Consider the following 22,393-nt stretch of genomic DNA (forward strand, 5'->3'; position numbering starts at 1 on the left):
TCCCGTGATGACATTTTAGGACTGTTGGAGACTTCTTTACTCATCTTGAGGTTCTGCTCATGGGCTGAATTTGCTAGGAAGGCCTGACCAGGCCATGTTGGTCAGTTGTAACACTTGTAAATGATTTAGCGGACAGTGGAACAGCTGATCTCTAATAGTTCTGAGATCTTCCCAGATTCATCTGCATTTACAACCTTCTTTCTCAAGGCCTCAAAGGGCTCTGGATCTGGCCATGGTGATCTTCACCACTGAAGAGCAGACCCAGACTAAATGTGTGAGGTTTAAATAAGACAGACTTCTCCAGAATAATCCTCTCCAACCATGTTCTGATCATCTGCAGCTGATGTTCTGCACCTGATTTGGATTCTACACATTTGAAGTAGTAATAAATGTTTGAACTTTTTAATCACAAGAAAATTTCATTTCCAATAATAAAATTCTGTTAGTCATTCTTCATGTCCGTGTCTTTTCTTTAACTCTCAATATTATTTAATAAAGATCAAATGTCCAGATGTTTAAATATGTTCAAAAAGACAAAGATTTCATAAGATGTCCTCATTCCCTGTGACTACCCTCAGTACCCAATGCTGCAATGTGAATGAGAACAGTGTGAGTGACAGAAAGACCTCTATTCTTCACCTGGTGGGAGGGCGTCATGGTTTAAATCACTTATAGAAAATATGTAGCCTCTGGGGTCAGCCCACCCAAATGATTGAGCAATTAAGGGGGATACCCAGTGCTGTGACCTCATATCTGGACTGTTGATCTGTGTGTGTGCCCTAAATCAAAGCTTAACACAAGGACTGACACTTCCACAAGCACACAGTGGTCCACTAATGCTTCTGTGGTCTGCTTTTTCTCAAACGTTCCTGAGCGAAGAGCAGCCTGCGTCACATGGAGGTCACAGGTAGCTGAAGGAGCCATGTTTCAACTTGCTAGCACTCCAGAGATGGGTTCAGTCTGATATACGTACAATCATGAATTCAACAGCTATGCACCTAGACTGGTTTGCAGATGAGGAATGGAATTTAATCCTGATGAACTAAGGGTGACTGTTAACCTCAGATCTGGTTATCACATACACATGTGCTCACTGTCATGTAAAAACATGTATATAAACATAATTTATATTCCATTCATCATGAAATTCTGATACAATGTAAAGAGCAACTGCCAGATTCACATTATCGATGAGGCCTCAGAGAGCTTTTTGGATCTGGCATTGGTGACCTTCACCACTCACTTCAAAATTCAAGAGCAGACCAGACTAAATGTCTGAGGTTTAATAAGACCGAGCCCTCCAGAATCCTCTCTAACCATGCAGGAAAATGACCTTTCTATTAATTTTTATAAATGATATGTTTAGTTGTATTACCTGCATCTCTCAGTGTTGATCACCTGAAGATCAAATGTCTGGATGTTTAAATATGTTCAAAATGACAACGATTATTTTTTGGGGGGGTCCTAGTTTTTTACATGGCTGTGAAGCCCTATTCAGACAGAATTAGCCTTACATGGGGAGGTGGAGCAATGTAATATAATTTTACTACAGGACACCTGTAAAATTTAGGCTTGTGTGGTTTTGTTTCATGGGTAAGGTTTGCATTGTCTCTTCCAAACAGCCAAACTGTTGCAACAGCACTATGCATGTTGTTTAGCCCTTGCCTGACAAAAGTCCTGCAATCTGCAGACCATGCTTGGCAAATCTGTGAACATGCCCAGAAAGCCTGACAATCATTATGCTGACATTTGTATCCTTAATTGTCAACGACAATCATCAACGACAGATCCTTTAGTTCCTAAACTTAAAAGGACATCCAGCATCAATTTCCATGGCTCCTCTTTTGATTCTTACATTAAACAACATCTGGTGTATTGGGTACACTGGAGAAAACCCCACTGTGTGGTCATGGAGACCAACGAAATGTCAAATAAAGTGCTCACGCTGAGACTCACCGTCTTGCTGATGTAGGAGGTAGTGATGTTCATGCACTGGTGTTCCTCGCTGTTGCAGCAGCCTCCACATCTGTAGACAGACACGCAGGGTGGTTTATAGAAGGTGTTTGTGGCTGCCCCAAACTCTTTCCCCACATCTAAACAAACTTCGCGTGGCATGCACAGGGTCTTTCTCCACTCTGCCTCAATACCTGTTACACGATGAGAGAGCCAGACAGGAAGACGAGAAGCATTAGATGGAGCAGAGCAGTAGTGAAAAGTGTTACGAGCAAATTTTTCACACTGTGGTTGATCCGTATTATTGATTTGTTTTGAGGCTGACAGGCTCTTGGCAGTTTGGATGGTTGGAAACTCCAGCCACGCTCCTGGGGAGCTACCCTGGAGAGCTTCTGAAGTTCTAACCCTAATCCACCACAACAGACAAACAACGTCTACAAACGCATTTGAATACTGAAGCAAGTGCGTGTAGGACTGGGCTTGAACTGAACTCCAGAAGACTGCAGCTCTCCATGAAGCAGGACTGGAGTTAATTACCTCATGCAGTCATTTGTAAAGTATAAGTGGTTAAAGGTCATTTGTTCTCTTTCTCCAAAAACATCCCAGTGTTGCAGTGATTTAAGACTGGTGTTCTGATCATTTAGGATAGTGTTTGAATTGATACTCACTGTTGACGTTTGCGTTACAACTACTCTAAAGGTCTCAACCCAGGAAATGGGTCTCATCCTGGCCTATCAATCTTTCTTTCAAAGCTGCACAGAATCCTTTTTTTCTAACTATTGAGAAATTGTAGCAAACAACACAGATTTTGTCAATATGTTTGTAGATATCTGATTGGAAAGATACTTGATACATTGCAATACAATATCATATTCCTAATATATTGGAATATTTAAAGTTGTTTTATTTCATTGGTATATTCTTTCTTTCACTAATTTAGGTATTTGTTTCATTTATATTTATATTTATGTTTGTGTGTTTGTACATTTTGCTTTGATCAGAAGGGAGAGGCATAGATGTGTTTTGGGCGGCAGCCATGGAACAACAAAGTGTTCAAACTGTGCAATGTTCATGTTGGTGATTTTGGAAATGTAATAAACAGAACTCTAAAATACCTACACCTAATGCCCTTTATACTGCATTATTAATGTGTATTCTGTAAAAATTGGTAATTTTTATGCTGGTAGAAGTGATCATGTACTCAGGGACCGTGACAGACACTACAGTTGAAAATTAGCCACATTGGCTAAACTGGCAGTTTATAGAAATGTCCCTGTACATCTTACAAATTATGTAAAATTAAAACTTAAAAAATACAACTGAACTCCCCACAGCTGTTTTAAATGTTGCTAGCCTGATAAGTTAACATATGCTGACATCATTTTACCCTGTATTTGTTGTATGTAGACACAGATTAACCCCTTAGGCCTAATTCTGATTTAAAGAACGCTGATTCAGTCTATAATTATTCATTACTCAGTAATTACTTTGGGCCCAGATACAGGCCTTTAAGGTTTAAAGCTTGCAGTTTTTACGATTCTGTAGAGAATATGTGCTGCTTTATTACACACACTATCCATCCTTACATTGTGATCTTTCACATGCAAGTAAATATAAATATAAATATAAATGAAACGGAAACCTGAGCTGTGTGCTACAATTTCTCTTTAGGTTCAAAGAGCTCTTTGTCAGTGTTCTGCAATCCTTGTCCAACCTCGCAACAAAAGCCATTAATAAAAACCTCATTTTTGAGCAGAGCATCATTGCGATGCAGCCCAACAAGGAGTGTACAAAACGACTCACTTTTAAACATGTCGAGGTTGATGTACGCTGCAGCGAAGGACATCTCCTCCATACGTGTTTCAGCAGAGGGCTGCTCTTTGTGTTCTCGTAAAGCAAAATGGGGTACGGCCCCCAGTTTGGAGCGGCATTTGAGCATGTTCCAGTAGCTTGGGTACAGTAGCCTCATCAGCTCATCCACGCTGCCGGCGGAACGCAGCTGCTCCTCCAGGTCGGGCTCTGAGGGCTCCTGATAGAACACACAGAGGCAGAGGGGAAGTGAGAGAGGCAACTAATGCACAGTATACAGCACTGCTACAGTAAAGACAGGGAATGAATGGACTTGGTGAAATTCGGAAGAAAGGCTCTAAGAATAGGTTTTAAAAGTATATCGTTTTAGGTGTAACTGAACTGAGAATCCTGCCAATTTCTTTTCCTATATTAAGAGTTTTAAAAACAATCAGTTGATTAATGTAGACAGTAATCATTAGATTAATCCAATAGTTTTTGTTTATTTATTTTATTTATTTTCATCTGTTTCACCTATTTCTTTAAAGGCCAGAGCACACAGACCAGACGAACAAGAAGGAATACCAGCAAGCACGAATGTTTGGTTGGTGTGCCTCGGTTGTGTGTATTTGTTCTGAAATGTTTGGTTGAATCTGACATGCTGAATTTGTGTTTGTTGGTGTTTGATGATGTTCGGGCAGTCGGCCATGACTTCCAACAGACTTTTCTACATGCAGCTACGCACCCACTGAAACTCAGCTCACGCTTTCCTGCTTTCAATAGCGACCAGCTCACTGATTATGCTGTTTACCTCTTTTCTGCTAAGCTAAGACATTGATAATGGCATCGTTTTGGACTGAGTGGTCGTCCTTATTATCAAGTACATTTCAGTCTATTGTTCCTCATTTGCTGATAATTTGCTAATAAGGAAGATCTGCTGTTTTGTTGGGTGGTGTTTGTCCGGTGTGCCATGGACCTGTTGTTTTTAAGAGCATTTAAAACAGCTGCAACGTCAGAATGTTGGAGTTTGGCCTAGACGTGGCTGATGTGCTCCGTCCTTAAAAATGTAAACATTAATAATAATAAAACTAAAAAGAAGAAAAGGAAGAAGAGCAAGAACTGTTAAATTCTGTATACTGTAATACTGCAAAAGAGTTGAGTTTCTGAGATGGTTATGATACCGTGAAAACCTCATATCATTGCAAACCAACTGGATACACAGTTCTTAAAATGTCTATATAGGATCAGTGTTGTCTGGCATCTCAGCTGTGCATGACTGTGGCTGCTGACATACTTATGAATAATTAAAGTTGTATGATGTGGTTTATTATACACTGTATTACAATGTTATCCTCAATTGATGCACTAGCAATAAAATGGGTAATGCTGGCTGAAACGCTGATGTACATAAAGCTTCTATAAATCGTAAACCACCCTATAAGGAACAAACCTATAGTGTAAAATGTTACTGGATAGAGTGCTTGGATGAAAGAATCACTAAATCAATCAATCACTCTAGAATGTCTCATTATAGATAGGATCAGTATTGGCTGATATCAGCATTAAGAGACTCGGATTGGATCAGAGGAAATAGAACTGGATTAGAGCATCCTTACTTAAAATACTTTAGGTATAGATGTGGGAACATCACCTCAGAAAACAGCCAAACACGCTCGTTGGGTCCGAACTTGCATGCAAAATTTTTCACATTTCCACTTAACGATAAACCAAGTTCAGGCGGTACTTAAGGATTTCGTGGGATTTGTACCTGTTTATTAGGGATTTTTTCACATTTTTAAAATTCAAAGAATCAAACAATGTGGATAGAAACATCCTTAAATCACATAGAAAATAAGGCCATGTAAACAGACCAAGATTCAATTAAACAAACAGGACTGCAAATAAGGGCTGGGCGACATTTTTCACGTCATGTCAGGCGACATGTTATAACAGTCTATATATATATATAACAGGTTCAGGTACTCTCCCATCCTGAATACAGTGATTTTATATTCAACATCTGCTGCTCTTCATCTAATTAAAGCAGTATAATTACACTGTAATGAAACCTGCAGTTCATCTGTGTTTATTAAGCAGAAACAATATCCTCAATATGCTTAATATATATGTTATTATTTCATTTGTTTCAGACAACAGAATGCAGAATAGCAGGCCAATGTGAAGTACATAGATCTCTGACTTCAGTTCTGTTCAGTTCCTTCCTCTGATTTATATGTAAATGAATCATTTGTATAGTCACTGCATAGAACTGCGTTACTGTATTACTGCATTAATAGTATTCTAAGCACATGGCATAGAATTAAAGATGTGAGGATGGGGTATTCCGTGGGAGTGGCTAGGTAACTGGCTAAGAGTGCACACCTGTGCATTGTTCCCTCTGGATCCATATACAGCCTGTTTCTCCTCAGAAACAGGTGTGAAAATGCACTGGACCTGTTTGTTTTCTGTGCTTCTCTACCTCAGGGAAACCAATGATAGGAAAACATTCCCCGGCCTGGCCTATGCTGTCCTTTTGTTCATCAATTCTTCTCACTTTAGTTATACACTATGAAAGAAATCTTACACAAAGAGTGCAGATAAACATGGGCCTACTGGCACCGTGCCTATTTCCAGGCGTGGGATAGAGGGGTATTAAGCCCCCCCCAGCAATGAGCTGTGGAGCAGTGGAAGAACTGTGTTCTCTGGAATGATGGTGGTGGTGCCACTTCCAGTACTTTGGGGATGAGCTGGTGAGTTTGGAATGAGTTGGGGTTGGGGATCATTATCCAACATCCTGACCTCACTAACGCTCTTGTCACTGAATACAATCAATTCTTACAGCAATGCTCTACTCAAAATGTAGTTAAAACACTTTTTCCCTGGACAATAGAGACAGTTACTCCAAAAGAAGCAGGATAAACGCTTATTAAGACCATTGATTTCAGAGAAAACGATGAACGTGCAGGTGTCCCAATACTTTTGTCCAAACAGTCTGTACCATAAACATTCATCATTTGAGGCCTCTGAATTAAGCTCCATTAAAAAGGGGGCCAACATTTGTTATACACACACAGCAGTTCACAATCCCACAGAAGACAAATCTACCAATTGCAAATTAGTTACGATTTTCATCCATTTGCATTGTGTTTGATATACAACAGCAGCGCTCTGCTGTGATGGATTACAACTTCCAGCATCAGTCGCTGGCTACACTCAGCACCTTGAGTCTCGGGTCTCAATACACTACATCCCAGAATGTATGCAAACATAAACTGTATGCTTTGGAAAAGCCTTTCTTTCCTTAATAAAATCAAAGGGTGTAAATCACTCCATAATAGACTGGATTGTCATCACTTGTGGGTCCCAGGGCTCCCAACCTACTGACAGTGATGCTTATTTAGTAAGCTGAGGCAGGACTTACAGGTCCGTCTGGGGAGATGAAACCGTGTCTGTCTGCAGTAAGAATACCCAGTGCACACTTCTAAACCCCACAGAACCCTGACCTCACAGAGTCTCAGGGGAGCTGGAGTTTGCCAGAGCGTGAAAACATAAGCAGCGTCTGCAGGCGGCCGGCAGTCCGTGATGGAAAATGATACCGCTGTCTGGGACATTCCAGGAAGCGTGCCCAGCTCACCGCCATGACGGATCACCTTTGGTGATAAAATGCGCAACCCCCGCCGGCGCATCTCAGAGGTGTCAAAAAGAGAGAAAAATACAATTGAAATACATTCAATATTTATTGCTGCTCTGTATGAAAAGAACAGACTTGGTATAAGAGCAGCGTATTAATAATCAATTTCTGAATGCCACCTGCATAAGGGGAGTCCACTGTTAGGGGGATGCATGTTTATGTCTAAGACTAGTCCTTGAGGGACACCATATGTGAGGGAGCAGAGAAATGTGTACCAGTGGATATAAGATGAGTGACAGCAGAAAGATGTGAACATGAGATGCAGGAAAACTGTCTAATAATAATAAAAATAAAAATAAAAATACTAAACCAATATACATGACATAAAACACCAGAAGTACTAGCCATGTAATAATCCCTTCCATGACCTCTATAATTATTGGCACATTTGGTAAAAATTTGGAAATTTGAATTATAAATAATATAAATGATAACACTGAAATGCTGTTTTTCAGCTGCATAGACAAAAAAATATAGATTTTTCACGTTACATTATTTGAAAAAACACAAATCCATATATTGCAATATATTAACAGGCAATATATTATCACCTTACATCTCCAAATTGCAGTTTTGCAGGTAAAAAAACTTTCAACCTCCTTCTTCTTTTAGTGGAATTCAATTTATTCTATTGTAAAGAACTTGAATTATGTCAAAATTACAAACTGTTACAACTGTAATTGTTGCAGGGCAGCAACATTACACATACATATTTATACCGTAAAATCTTACAATGGTTCACCATGCTACATTTATCCTATGTATTAAGGGTGGTCAAAATATCATAGTAAATATTGTGTATCATGAATTGTCTTTAAATGACATAATATAATATTCTTACCACATTCTCTATTTTGTATGGTTATCAGCCCTCCAGAGACTCTCACACACAACCACTGACAGGCAAGATTACAGTCTGGGCAATAATTCAGAATCAGATAAATCATTCATGACTTTTAGCCATTTGGCATACTGATTACAAATATCAACATGTACATATGTTTGTGGACACCCCTTCAAATGATTGCATTCAGCTACTTTAAGTTGCACCTATTGCTGCCACGTATTGCTGTGCGAATGCACACACAGCTTGTCTAGTCCCAAAAGAAAATAGGACTCCCTGGATCAGATAAACATGAAACTGTTGGCACCATGCATATTGTCGGCAGTAGGCTAGAGGGGTATAAATCCCCCCAGCATTGAACTGTGGATCAGTGAAACTGTGGATGGTGGTCATCAAACTTCCTGACCTTACTTATGCTCTTGTCACAGTATGCAACCAAATGCTCCAAAATCCAGTAGAAAGCCTTTCCTGGACAGTAGAGATAGTTACTTCTGCTAAAAACGTTTGGACGGGTGTGTTTGCACTTACTTTACCATACTTTAATTAGTTCAGTCTTTTATACTAGCTGTGGGTGTGAATGCTGCTTGCCCTGTGTGGCACGTCCCAACAAACAGTGTTTGTACTAGATATCAACCACTATCAACTTTCTGTTGTATCTGCTTTGGTCATTTCTATCATTAATGTTTAAAATAGTCTGGCCAGAGGAGGATGGGTCCCCCTTGTGAGTCTTGGTTCCTCCCAAGGTTTCTTCCTCCAGCTCTGAGGGAGTTTTTCCTTGCCACTGTCGCCGTTGGCTTGCTCACGGGGGTCTTTGACCCTTCATGTTATTTCTTCTTTCTTCTCTGTCCTTTATTAAGTACTAATTATGTAAAGCGGCTTTGTGACGACAACAGTTGTAAAAAGCTATACAAATAAATTTGACTTGACTTGACTTGACTACTAGATTGAAGAACACACATGTAACATTAACCATCAAGCAAGATGATGAAGGACATATCAGCTCATAAAACCCATTCAGACGAAGCTGAAATAGACTAATGGGGTGGTGGAGGGGTAAACTTGGAATAGAGGCAGTAGAATTACCATGAGATAGCTGCTTTTGTTAGCTACAGCAATCAGGGCAATGTTATTTTAGTGACCATCTACAAATTGCAAACTTCAACAAAGGATGAGTAAAGGGGTAAAGGCAGACAGGAGGAAAAGCTGTAGAAGAAATTGATATTCGAAGTTTGTTGTAGAAACGTTAACTTGGACTAAGACCTAAACAACAGAACACTGCTAAACAGCTGCAGGAATTTGTTGAATAGTGAGGTCACCAAATCTCCAAAATAGAGCCAAAAGAGTTTGTCCGACACGTCATTCATATTTACACAACAATAAAAAATGCCCATATTTCATACTGTGGATGTAGTTCTTTTCTACATGACCTTGACTTTCTTATACCCATCTGCTATTTCCTATTTTTGTCTCATCTGACCAAAGAACCTGGTTCAAATCAAAAGCCACAGTGATGTTTAGCAAACTCCTAGTGCTTATGTTTGTTACTGGACAACAGCAGAGGTTCTCTTCTTGCAAGCCTCCTAAATAGGTTGTTGGCACGGGGTGGGTGTCTAATTGTAGTTTTGACAGCCCGGTAACCCCAGTGTGCAACCAATTCCTGCAACTGTTCGACAGTGTTCATTTGTTTAAGTCTGTAACAGTATAATTGCTCTACGCTACGTAAAACCCAGGGTGGTGTAGTGATCATATAACACTGCTATCCTCCATTATTGTTGTAATGTTCTACATAAAGATGTCATTTTTGTTATATATTAACGCTGCTGTCCGACTTTAGTTAGCTCATTGGTTTTGCCTCTGCAGCCCTATTCTGATGGCATTAGTTTTACATGGAGAGGAGGGATAACGTAATTATTACTACAGTGGAGTTTCTCTGTGATTGTATGTATCTGCACACATGGAAATGATGCATCTAAAAATGAACACACTTTTAAGAGGCTGTTTACATCTTGCATCATCGTATTGTGTATTTCACCTTGATTACACATACAGCCAGTTGTATTCAAACCAAGGATGCCTTGTGATCAGATTCAGAGGTAGTCAGAAACAGACCTTGCCCTTGCCAATGCAATTTCTAGATCTGCATACAATTACATAAACAATGCCCTTCTTTACAAATTAAGCTGAATACCCGGTGCTTTACGCAACAGCGAAAACCGGCATCATTCTTCTCCATCAGTCTTCTCTCTCATGTCTAAAAAGAAGTCTCTTGACTGTAGTTCTGCTGCAGAAACGTGGAGCTGCAAGATAGCCTTCTACTCTACCAACCCAGACAATCGGTTGCCTGACCTTACTTGGACACAGTGGGCACACAGCCAAAGTATGTTCATCACAGATCAGATAAGATTCAGCCATGAAACTTGTAAATGGTAATGCATTTACTGAGTACTTAAGTTATCGTTTGATAACGTGTGGCTTTACCTGACTATTAACCACCCTGTTAATTTACCTCGGAAACTCATGATAAAAAAACGAAAGCTAGTATCAACCACAACATATTCTCCTGAAGGCTTTCTCTACTGGGCTGGGGATCTATACATTGTGGGGGTGTAAATACATCACAGGTCAAGACTGTTATGTGAGAGTTTTGGGGTTCTGAAATTGGACTGGTGTTCTGATAATTCAGAATTTTCCGTTTGGTAAAGAGACAACCGCTATGCCACTCTCATTATTACCGATCTCTCATTATTCAGTTATGCCAAGATAAATACTACTGTCCACTTTAGAGCACTTTTAAACAGCCTTAAACATGCACGACAAAAGCTCACATCTCTCCCTACAAAGGCTGTTGTGAATAATTTCCCATAGTTCTCATCAAAGAATCACGCCCAGAGGAAGAGTTCAATCTCGGTAGGAACTGGCCGTTTCTTCCCACATTGACTCCTTCGTATTTACTCAGGGAACTCGAATACCACCAAAAGAGCCCGAACAAGCCCATTGTATTTGGCCTCTTCCATGCCTTTGTTTACGGTGATCTATGAGATAAAGTGCCAGTCTGTTTCCTATGCAAAACAATGGGGACTGTGTGAAATGTTTGTGTGTGTGTGCCAACTACACAAGCGCATTCACACGTTACTGTGTCTCAAACCCCAGGATTAGTAACTGCAAAAACTTCTCAGTACAATGCACTATTTTTACATGTCTGTGAAGTCGTCATAAATAGGGCAGGAATTAGACTGTGGACTGGGAGGCACGAAGTCTGTGGCAGCTGAGCCTCAAAACAGCTCTCATTGTTACTTTATTAGCATCAAGAGGGCAGAAGTTCCTCTACAACATTAAGCAGGAGAACAAACCAGGCTCAGGTGCAGCTTACTCACACCACGCAAAGTGAGTAATGCAGTACTAACTAATGTACCTGCATTTCGCAGCCACCGACTTGAGGATTTGTCCGGGTTTTAAACCACATTAAACAGTGTCAACTCCACCAGTATCACCTGTCTTGTTTGCATCTTTTGCTCCAAGCTTGTCCTTCTAATTGTTGTTTTCACATCCGTCGTGATTACCCATCAGAACCCGTTTTATCTGGGAAAGAAATCCTTGAAGATTCAGTGTCTTACGCAGTTATTTATAATGAATGTTTAAGAGACCTCTCAGACAGTCTCTCTGGAACAGGCCTAACAGTCAGAGCTCCTTTAGTATAAAGTCCAGCAGCCACCCACCATGCAAAACCTCCCCATGTCCTCCTTTCTTTCTGAGCTCATTTCAGTTAATGTGGCCAAGGGAGGCATTTAGTCTCTGGTAAGATCTCCCAATACTCATCTCAAAAGGAATAAAAGCAAAAGCAGCAAAATGTATTAGAATGTTTTTACTACATATTGAAACAACAGACCAAATCAGAATTGGGTTGGTGGTACTTTCGAATACATTATTGACATAGAAGCTAATTTTAGTGTTCGCCAGCTCTCCGGTATTGTTTGGTGATTGCTCTTCACATACACACTCATTAAATCTGGTAATTAACAGTTAAATTGGGTATGCTTTAGCAGGAAACCAGCTGTGATGGGCAGGACCAGACCAGAATTAAACACCCCTGTACAAAATATTGGGATTGTGCAGAAATAAACATGCTCCCATAACATTTAAGCCACTTTATGTGAAGTGAAAAGCACTAATCTGATTATATGGTAAGAGTGGCTCCTTCAAGGAGTGGATATATTTGGCAGGAAGTAAACGGTCAGTCAGTTTTTTTTTGTTTTTTTTTCTCTAGCATGCAGTGGTCAGTACCTATTAAAAGTGGTCTGTGAAAAGACAACCAGGGTCATTTGCACCTAAGGCTCATTGATGCTTCCAACTTACACAAGGATCTGCTAGTAATGTCTAGGTGCCACATACCACGTGACACCGTTTAAATGTCTTTTGGGGTTAGAGCTGTTTTAATGTTTTGGCTAATTGGTATATAGCTCAATTATGGATTAGGCTTCATTTGCTAACAAATGATCATGGCTTTAGCAGAACTAGTGTCAGTGGATAGCTAGTTTTCCATAGAATTCTTTAAATACTTTGGTGAAATGACGCAGAAACCCACCACTATTCAGCTAAAAACACAGCCAGTTCTTTGCTGCTGTACCATCACAAGGCTTTTGTCTGAACTTATTGCTCCTTTAATTACGCTCTTGTGTGCTTTATAGAGTTATAATGTGAATGACGATGTACTGAAGGATATGAGTAGCATCAGGAGGAAGATGAGACACAGGAAGGCCTGCATTAATAATTAGACAAGGACCACAATATCCTGCTGACAAACTGCATGAGTTTTCCTACAACGCCGTACCTCTCGGGCAATGGTGTGCCCGTATGATAAATGAATCATAATGGAAATACTTGCAGGGAAGGAAGTAAAGCATACCAACAAAGTCAATACAACACCAAACTAATGCCACTGCGGCTTATCCAGCTAAGTAACTTAAAATCAACATGATGTCACCCTAAGCTGAAATTCTGACTCATGGGACTGTCTTTTGCAACAGGACTGCGAAAGGATGTTTCGGATTTCCTGAACTGAAGAAGTGCATTCCTGTTCCGTGGCTCACAATCTCGTTCCTCTGGCCGAGACTCACTGAAGTGTAAGCCGAACCTGGAGGTAAAGCCAAGGCGCTGATTTGGAGCAAGAGGTTTGTGTATATCCGTCCGCTGCCAGCCTCCTGAGCCATTCTGGATCGAGCAGCTGGACCCCTCGTCCAAGAAGGGAATTCCTCATAACCTTCATCACAAAGACTCGAGCCAGGTTCAGGATGCTGCAATTTCAACACATTCCTCCCTAAATGACTCAAAACTCTGAAACTTGCACTGTTCCACATTTGTTTTTGATTTTTAAATCTCCACATACTAAAAAATTTACTACAGTCGCTAATGCAAGACGACATACGTCTCTCACACTGAAGTCAAAGTATCATGAAGTTCAAGGGGTGTGTAAACATGCTAGCCAAAATAATCGAAAAACAATGTCGTAATGGACATGCCGTAACCCTTAATTGTGCAGTTATATCACCGAGAAGTATCGCCAGGCAATGTAGTGATGGAAAAAAGTATGAAATTCACTCCCACTCTCAGACGGAATTACTCATCCTTTTAAAGAATTGAAATAGCCCAGTTGCAATACAACAGAGCGAGGCGATGGAGAAGAAACAGACAAAGACGAAACAAAGGAACCTTCCTTTATTTCTCTCCAAACTAGTGACTGAGACTGAACTCTGATGCTATAAAGAGGGGAAATTCTGGAGTCTCTGCAGGCAGGCTGAAGCCCAGACAGGCAGTTTTGTTCGCAATAATAATAATAATAATAATAATAACAACAACAATAGCAGCATGTAACTGTAACAGGCCTCCTGAGAACGCTCCACATTGTCGGTGTCATGCAAAAACATTCTCCATGTTTGCCCTTTTCCACTCTTTTTCAAATCTGGCCGTTGTTCGTTACATTCTTTGCACAGCATTTCATGATGAATGAAGCAATAAAAATCTGTTTACATTGTTTTACAAAGGTTTTTTTCTTTCTCTTGTAAAGTTGCCATGTCTGAGATACAATGTTTTTGTGTGACAGCAACTATATATCATAAAGCTGGCAGTATCATATAATCATTTAGGAAATATGATGTTAAACATATCAGTTAAACTTTAAACATACTTATGCATTCCTATGTGCAGAACATATTCTGATAAACAAACCAGGGGGGAGAGCAATAGGATGTCTGACCACTACTGACTACGCTTCTGTGGCCTAATCCAGCTTCTCTATTTAACTCCTTAAACCCTGTACATAGGCTTACATTTCAGTTCTTCACCCTCATAACTGAGGTACTGTCATAATTAACACAATTTCCTAGAACCCTGTGGGACTCAACAAATACTTCATAGTAGCGTCTGCATTGTGATTAATAACAGAAGAATAAACCTAGGGCTCAAAAGACTAAATACATCCAGGGTTCTGTCTATACATTTCCAAACACATGAAAACGGAGAACTTTCTGGAATTTCTATCGAATTCACCACTTTGCAACGTTGCAGGATTAGAGAAGCATGCACAGGATCTTCTCCAGACATGGCTTTGATCCTCATGAATGAGTCTCCAGAGACGGAGGCCAAGTACACTGACTTCTCGAGTAGGCTCTGGGTCTGACAGCCTAAACTCTAATGCTCTGAAGGATGCAGCTGAAAGATGTAGATGAAAAGAATACCTGAGGCACCAACAGGAGGTGGCAAGGGGGTTACAAATTAGGTCTGAGGTACGATTAGAGCTCCAAGATCATTGAGAGTTGAGACCCTGACCTGAGATGAACTAAAGGAAACGTGTGCCCTGCAAATGCAGAGAGGGGAACCAGACTAGGCTCAGACATTCAGACGCTAATCTCTGTGTTCTTTAAACACACCTAATCCTTCTTTCTTCTTTCCAACTGAGATGTTCTCCTGAGGAGGAAAAGAGTGCAAAATACGAGCCCCATTAAATGTTATGATACAGCTCATAATGTGACTCTAAACCACCAAACTGACTCTACAGTGTCCTCGCTCAGTTATATATATACACACACGCACACACACAAATCTGGATCTTTCAAATGGAAATGGTTTTTCCAGTCTTAAGATATACCTGCTGGATCCATTAGGGGAAGTCAGCAGCATCCGTATAAAGCTCGGCCAGTCTTGTGCTGCCAGGGTCAATAAGCAGTTTGATGAAACTTTGTATCAACTCATTATTTTACCTATTTTATTAACTCACTCTTGTTATAGCTACCATAACTAACATGATCGAACTTAAAATATGGAATTAATTTAAAGCATTTCATAATTAATTCATGGAATTAATTCAGGCATTGTCTCAAAGCGTCTTCACAGAAATTCTTAAATGAATAGACTAAGGGTGACCAAGGCAGAAAAGGTTCTCAAGAAACTTGACAAGGACGCCATCTCCCACTGAGCTTCAATAGCTAATGAAGTTTGGTCACAGTAGCTATTTTTCAGTAGCTACATTTCCCCTAAAATTGACTGTAATTCATATATTCAGTTGCTACTAATATAGTATTTGATTACAAACCATATATTTGGTTATGGTTTCTGTGGTGCAGTAAAGTTATTAGCCTGGAATATGAAATTGCGCTAAACGATACCACAGGGATATTAAGCTCAACGGTCTGAAACCCAACTGCTGAACTCTCCAAATAGCATAATAAATGCTCATGCTCAGAGCAAAAAAAAGAAAAATAAACACTTCATTCAAAAGTGCTGCAAAGATGGAAATATCACGTGCAGCCCTTTCCTACTTCTTGAAATCCCATAGCTCTGGAATAATGATATTTTACAGCATCTGGTCTAAACAGCTGGACCCCAAAAACAATGAAAAAAGTACACAAGGCTGAATCTTATTAAGGTTCAGTTTCATGACGTCATTGCCTCTTCTTCTGAGATTAGGCAAACTGCACCACATATTTTGGTTTGGCTAATGTCTCACAACTTAAACAATTAAAAAAATTCCATTAAACTAAATACTCTCAAAACAAAAGGGCAAGGGCATACTGGTCTAGAGAGACCACCTGTGAAACCTTATCATTTATTTCACTATTTGGCATGGGTTGCATTCACCAGGTGGCTCAAACTAAAGAAGAGAGCCTTTTATTTTACATGTATTGGGACATCTGCATGTACTGAAGAAGACTTTCTGCTAGATTTTGAAGGAACATTGCTGTGAGGATTTGATCGCATTTAGTGAGAAGTGCGTTAGTGAGGGTCAAGACCACCCCACCTCATTCCTAATGCATCCTAAAAGTATTGGAGGGACCACCATCATTCCAAAGAACACATTATTTTTAAAATGTTAAAAATGTGTGCATTTCATTATAGCTATATAAGCAGACAAAATCATAGTGTGTGTGTGTGTGTGTGTGTGTGTGTGTGTGTGTGATCTTTACTAACATAGTACACACTATTTAAATGACTTGCATGCAGGGTTCCATTAAAAGCATGTGAACATCCAGCAAGAGCAATAGTGGCTCTCCAGAATTACTGAAATGCCTTAATTAGCTATTCAATAAAAAAATAAAAACTGACAGAATAGTTTCAGTGTTTTGGAAAAGGTTGATCGTTTCTCTTTTCTCCTGTTATTTATTTAAATTAATCAGGACATTGCACAGCATTCTGCACAGCATCTGGTCATGGAGGACTTTGAGATTTGAAAACCCTAAAGTTAAAATAAACCCAAGGTGCTGAAAGTATTATTTTAAATTGAAAGAAATCATAGCTACAAAGTGTGTGAGCACCTGATCTGCATATTACAGATGGTTAGAAGGGTCAGACTAACAACATTTGCTAACAGCGATAATCGGTAGTGTTGATAATGTATTGTATTAATGCATAATTACTGCATCTGTTATATATAGTTATTATTAGTGTTAACTGTTTTAATGTGTTATCTTAACTGAGTATTACTTTGTATATTTTAATAATATTTCAGCTATTTTTAGCCAGTTACTTTATGAACATCCTTGTGAATGAATGAATTTTAATTATATGAAATACTGCTTAGCATTTTGTTTTATTCATGTTGCATTCACTATTTTTCACAATAATTCCATGTAGTTGTTTATGATTTGCAGTGGTAAAAATGGGGGTTTAATAGAAACACACAAGCTACTAAATTTGGTCCTTACCACCAGGCTGAAGTTGGCAGCCTAAAGCTTATACAGGCAGAAAAACCCACAGTCTAGAAATTACTCAAGACCTCTGCAAAAATACTGCTGATCAGTATAGAAAGGGTTACAGTCTTGGGCTCCACTGAACCACAGTTAAGAGCCATGAATCCTAAAAAGAAGAAAAGATAGCAAGTCATGAATCTTTTTGTGAATGGCTTTCAATCTCTCCTACAACAAGGCAAAAAAAAATCACTCATAATGTGAAAAAAACTCATCTGCCAGTGAGCTAAAGCAAGAATCACAGCTGGGTCGCGCACCAAGACAACAATCCAAAACACACGAGTAAGGCCACATAGAAGAACAAGAAGGGATTCAATAAGAGGAACTTGCAAAGGACCGTTTTTACAACCGCCAAATACCAGACGTTAACCTCATTGAGATGCGCTGGCAGAACCTAAAATGAGAAACCGCTTGAAACCCTGCAGCGATCCATAGAGAAGTGGGCCAGAACTTTCCCTTACTGAGGTCAAGGATAGAAATTACAGGAAGCCTTTGCTTGCCTTCACTGCTGTTAAAGGCAGCATAAGTAACTGGTCGCAGTTACGTTTCCAGAGAGGGAATGGAATCTTAGATTAGTTTCATAAACAAATGAACTACAGAAATACAACCTGTAGTTAAAGTGCTGACTCCAGTTTCAGGATCTGTAGGATAACGCCGATCAACAAAATGAAATGAACTCTTACATGAATCATCCATGTGGTTTAGCTCTGACACAGGATGCAGCGTGGCCTTCTTCCCTTTTCCATGGTACACAGAGCGTTAGAGCTTTGCGGTCAGCAACATGTTAAAATAATCTGTGTAGAGAAGCAGTGGCAGCCACCGCGCTCCGCTGAGCTCCATCTGAAGGTCTCTGAACACGCTCACTGTTGCAGAGAGGTCAGAGGGCACAGACACAGGCATTTTGAACTGCGTACTGACCCAGACTGTAGCCTCCTCTGGAAGAGATTAAGAAGTGTGCAGTGGAAATTGCGAGGGCCACACAGAAATCACCAACACTGTGTGAAATTCCCTTCACACCACCACTGCCCAGCTTAGAGCAAAAAGGTGAGATTCTGGTCAAACAGGTGGCCGGCCAGCCATGCCTGTTAGGCTACACAATTAGACACAGCTATAACACAGAGTTATTACACAAATCCCAGTCTGTTCAAACTGCCTCCCATTAATTCTTGTGTTAGTAACTAATCAAGCACTTAGTTAAGCAGATTAGCGTAGCAGCTATAGTAGCTTTAGGCCTAACTAAGCCACATTTCGCTTGTTTTTCTACTTTTTTGCACTTTGTCCTTGCAACAGTAAAACTGATCCACTGTCCAGCCATAACATTAAAGCCACATGCGTGCCACCAAAACAGCTTTGACCCATTACGCCATGGAATCCACAAGACCTCCGCCACGAAGTGTCTTGTGTCATCTGGCACGAAGACATTACAGCAGATCCTGCAGGTTGTGAGTTAACGCTTCTATGACCAGCAATGAACCTTGGGCGTCCATGACCCTGTCGCCGGTTCACAGGCTGTCCTTCCTCTGACGACTTTTGGTAGGTACTGACCACCACATACTCACAAGACCTACCTGATGTTTTGGAGATGTTCTGACCCAGTCGTCCAGAACACCACAATTTGGCTCTTGCCAAAGTGTCTGAGATTCGTATGCTTGCCCATTTTCCCTGCTTTGACACATCATCTTCGAGAACTATATTGCTGCCTAATATATCCACCCCTTGTCAGGAGGCACTGGAACCAGTGTAACCAACGTAATCCATTTCTCCTGTCCGTGGTTTTAATGTTATAGCTAATTAGCATTTTAGAGGAACTAAAACTGCAGAGGAAAGGTTTACAGTACTCTCTTCAGCTTCTCCACCACGGATCCCAACATTAGCCGTTAAATCTGAATGAACTTATGGTTCAATATGTCTATGAAGATTTCAGTCTTTAAAGCCACTGAATTGTAAAAGTATGTAAGCAGCTGAACTGACGACTCCCCTCCTACTGCAGAGAAGGTCCACGAGCCTTGCTTTACTACTGTGGTCTTATTTTTTAAAACAGTGCACATAGAAGGAAGCTAGTAGAATTGGAAATAGTAAAATTGGATATAAACAGTCAGGAGATGCTTTTGGTAAGTGTTATTAAAATGGGCCGATCCCAATTTCTGGTATTTTGCATATTCATACATAAACATTGTTGCATTTTTTTTTTACATAATTTACATCTGGCCATTGTTCTTTACATTGTGTCCACATTTCATTGCTGAATGGACCAATAGAAATGTTCCAAAATGACTTGCAGTAAAAGTTGAAAGTTAAGGGTTTATTTTTTTTCCAAGTTAAGCCATTTTGAATATATGAGGTGTTTGCAAGACAGTGACAATTCATTTGTAGAGGGTTACAAATAAATTATTAGTGCCACGGGTTTTGAAATACTGGTCAAATTTAAACCTGCTTACAATTCTGATGCAATTCTGCACCCCTAGTTAAAATCTTCTTCTTCAGTCAAAGCAATGCAGTGAGGGTAAAGCACACATCTTCTCAAACGTCCATACTGTGTCACTATATTCACTAGTGCCACATGACTGCTGGAAAGACAGCAGAGCTGGACTGGCAGGGCTCACTTTATCTCTTCCCTGCAGGCCTGAAAAGAGAAGCATCAGCCAGTTTTACTGTCAGACAGCCTCATTCATCCACACAAAGCCCTGAAAAGAGAGCTAAAGCCAGTTCTCCTAAACTCTTCCACAGCCAACTCAAGGCCACAGTTCAAATGATTAACTGAAGCATGACTCCTTCAGAATTATAGTGCCTCTGTATCCGCTTTCAAGATAAGTGCATTCTATTGAGGAGACTGACGGAGATCCTCGCCTGAATACATGTGGGCAGTGTCTACTTTTAATCCACTGTGAAATGTAGAGTTTAAAAGACGTACAATTTATACTTTTGCCAGGAGCAATGTCTTTCACATTATAGGTATCCTCCATGTCTCGTTACTTAGGGTTTAAACCTGATCTTTTTTGAGGAAGAGAAAAAAACCCCACTTTTGTTCAACACCTTAAACAACGAGGTTTGGGTTCTCTGTTCTTTTCAGCTCTGCCAGGGAAATGAAATGATAGAGCCAGATTATAGTGCAGGAGTTTAGCCAAGTATGCTTCTGCTTGGATTACACACAACACAGCGACAAAGTCAGATTTCAGAGACTGTCCAGATGCCTGGAGAGGGAAAAGGGAGGACTATTACAGCTAACGAGGGCAGATGTAATTCAATTTTCTCCTTTTATTGCCTCCATTTCACAAGCAAACATTGTACTTGGATCACTGAAAAGGAAATATTAACATATGCAACAAGGCTGTAGAATTTTCTGCTTCACCTTGAAGGGCAGAATTACACTTGTTTATGCAGCAATATCCAGAAATTAGACTTACTCAGCCATGCCAGGCCATAGTGCAAAAAACACTGACTACATTCAAAGAACCATGGACCCAACCAACCCTTTCTGAGTGTGTTCCCAGAGTTCAACGCTAAAGTGTACTAAATAAACATGGGATCAACATGTATTTATTTATATATTGATTTATTATATGATTTCCAATCCTAAGCCCATAAGCCGACATGAAGAAGCTCCGCAGTTATTGGTTCAGAAGAACGTTGGAGACTTTTCTGCACTCTGCTCTGAGCTCAGCACACGGCCCTGACCCCACTCTGTAACTTTACGTGGTCTGACAGATACTCGGTGGCTGAGCTGCTCTCTGTGGTTCCTCCTAAACACTTCCACATAATACTACTCACAGCTGACCTGTCGTTGCAGTGGTGGCTCCTATTACAGAACCACGCTGGAGTTCAGTGAGCTCTTTAGAAGCACCCATTCTTTCACTAATGTCTGGAAAGGAGTTGATGCAGTTAGTACGGTTAATTAATTCTGTTTTACTACCCTTGATTTCAGAAAAAAAAAAACAATGACTGAGCAGGTGTCCAAATACTTTTGTCCATATGGTGTAGTTTACACATGTCAGTTCCTCACTCCTTTACCTTTCTTCCCTAACTTTTAAATGTCACATGTTACTGACCCCACAGCAATCTAGACCAAAGGTGGGGTTGTGACATTTGGGGACTTGTGTTGGACGTTGGACTTGTGTTGTCTCCGGACGTCTGGCAATGGCTCTGCATAATTAGTGTAAATCTGACTTTCTATGGTCCTCAAAGTTGTTAAGTGTTTTAGGATCTGCTCCTAAAATTGTGTCATGGCCTGCAAGGTCCCACTTTCTGGCTACTGTGAGAATGTGTGAGAAAATGGGGATGAAATCCAGAACAGATTCACTCTGGGTTTTCCAGCTGGCTTAGGCTCATTGGTGGATCTTTAGTCTTCCATTGGAAGTAACTGGGTCAGGCCCATTGTCTGGTTTTAGACAAATACATCAGAAGGCCTGTATAATCTACGGTCACTTCAGGAATACCCTGCTGAAGATACAATCCTGTGCTATCGAGAGCGAGAGAATCAGAATGGGAAGAGCATAGACCGGAGAGCAAGAAAGGGTAAGAAGGATGCTGACGTCAGCAAATCTATGGCGATATAGACGATAAACACTAAACATGATTGACAGCTCTGTCAATTCTTTAGCAATGCATTCTGCATGGCTTCTCAGAAACTCAAAATCTACTTTCCTGGGTAAGAAGAGGGGGTGTGAATGGGGGGTCTGTCTGGCTGCAAATTTGTCACATTTGTCTGGCTGCAAATGTCATATATCTCCATTATTTAAGCATTTCTCAACAGTCATGAATGTAATAGCGATGAAATAGCACATTCGCAACAGTTGCCCAATGCTGAGGGGCAGCTGAAGCTGTAGTGTCCCCGTGGAGCCTGCCAAGGCCTCATTCTTATGTCAGCTCCTCATATGACTGGCC

At 40.3% G+C, this 22,393-nt stretch overlaps 1 protein-coding gene across 1 annotated transcript in view; it reads right to left on the reverse strand.

The window, feature by feature from the left end:
* Positions 1-22,393, reverse strand: part of vegfc (vascular endothelial growth factor c) — a 61,682-nt gene that overhangs the window by 33,478 nt on the left and 5,811 nt on the right. Inside the window, exons 2-3 of the mRNA XM_072677157.1 lie at positions 3,757-3,982; positions 1,957-2,147 (exon numbers count right to left, since the gene is read on the reverse strand). Coding sequence (XP_072533258.1) covers positions 1,957-2,147; positions 3,757-3,982 — 417 coding nt within the window. The remainder of the gene's footprint in view (positions 1-1,956; positions 2,148-3,756; positions 3,983-22,393) is intronic.

Source organism: Salminus brasiliensis, chromosome 4 (genome assembly GCF_030463535.1).
Source record: "Salminus brasiliensis chromosome 4, fSalBra1.hap2, whole genome shotgun sequence".
NCBI lineage: Eukaryota > Metazoa > Chordata > Actinopteri > Characiformes > Bryconidae > Salminus > Salminus brasiliensis.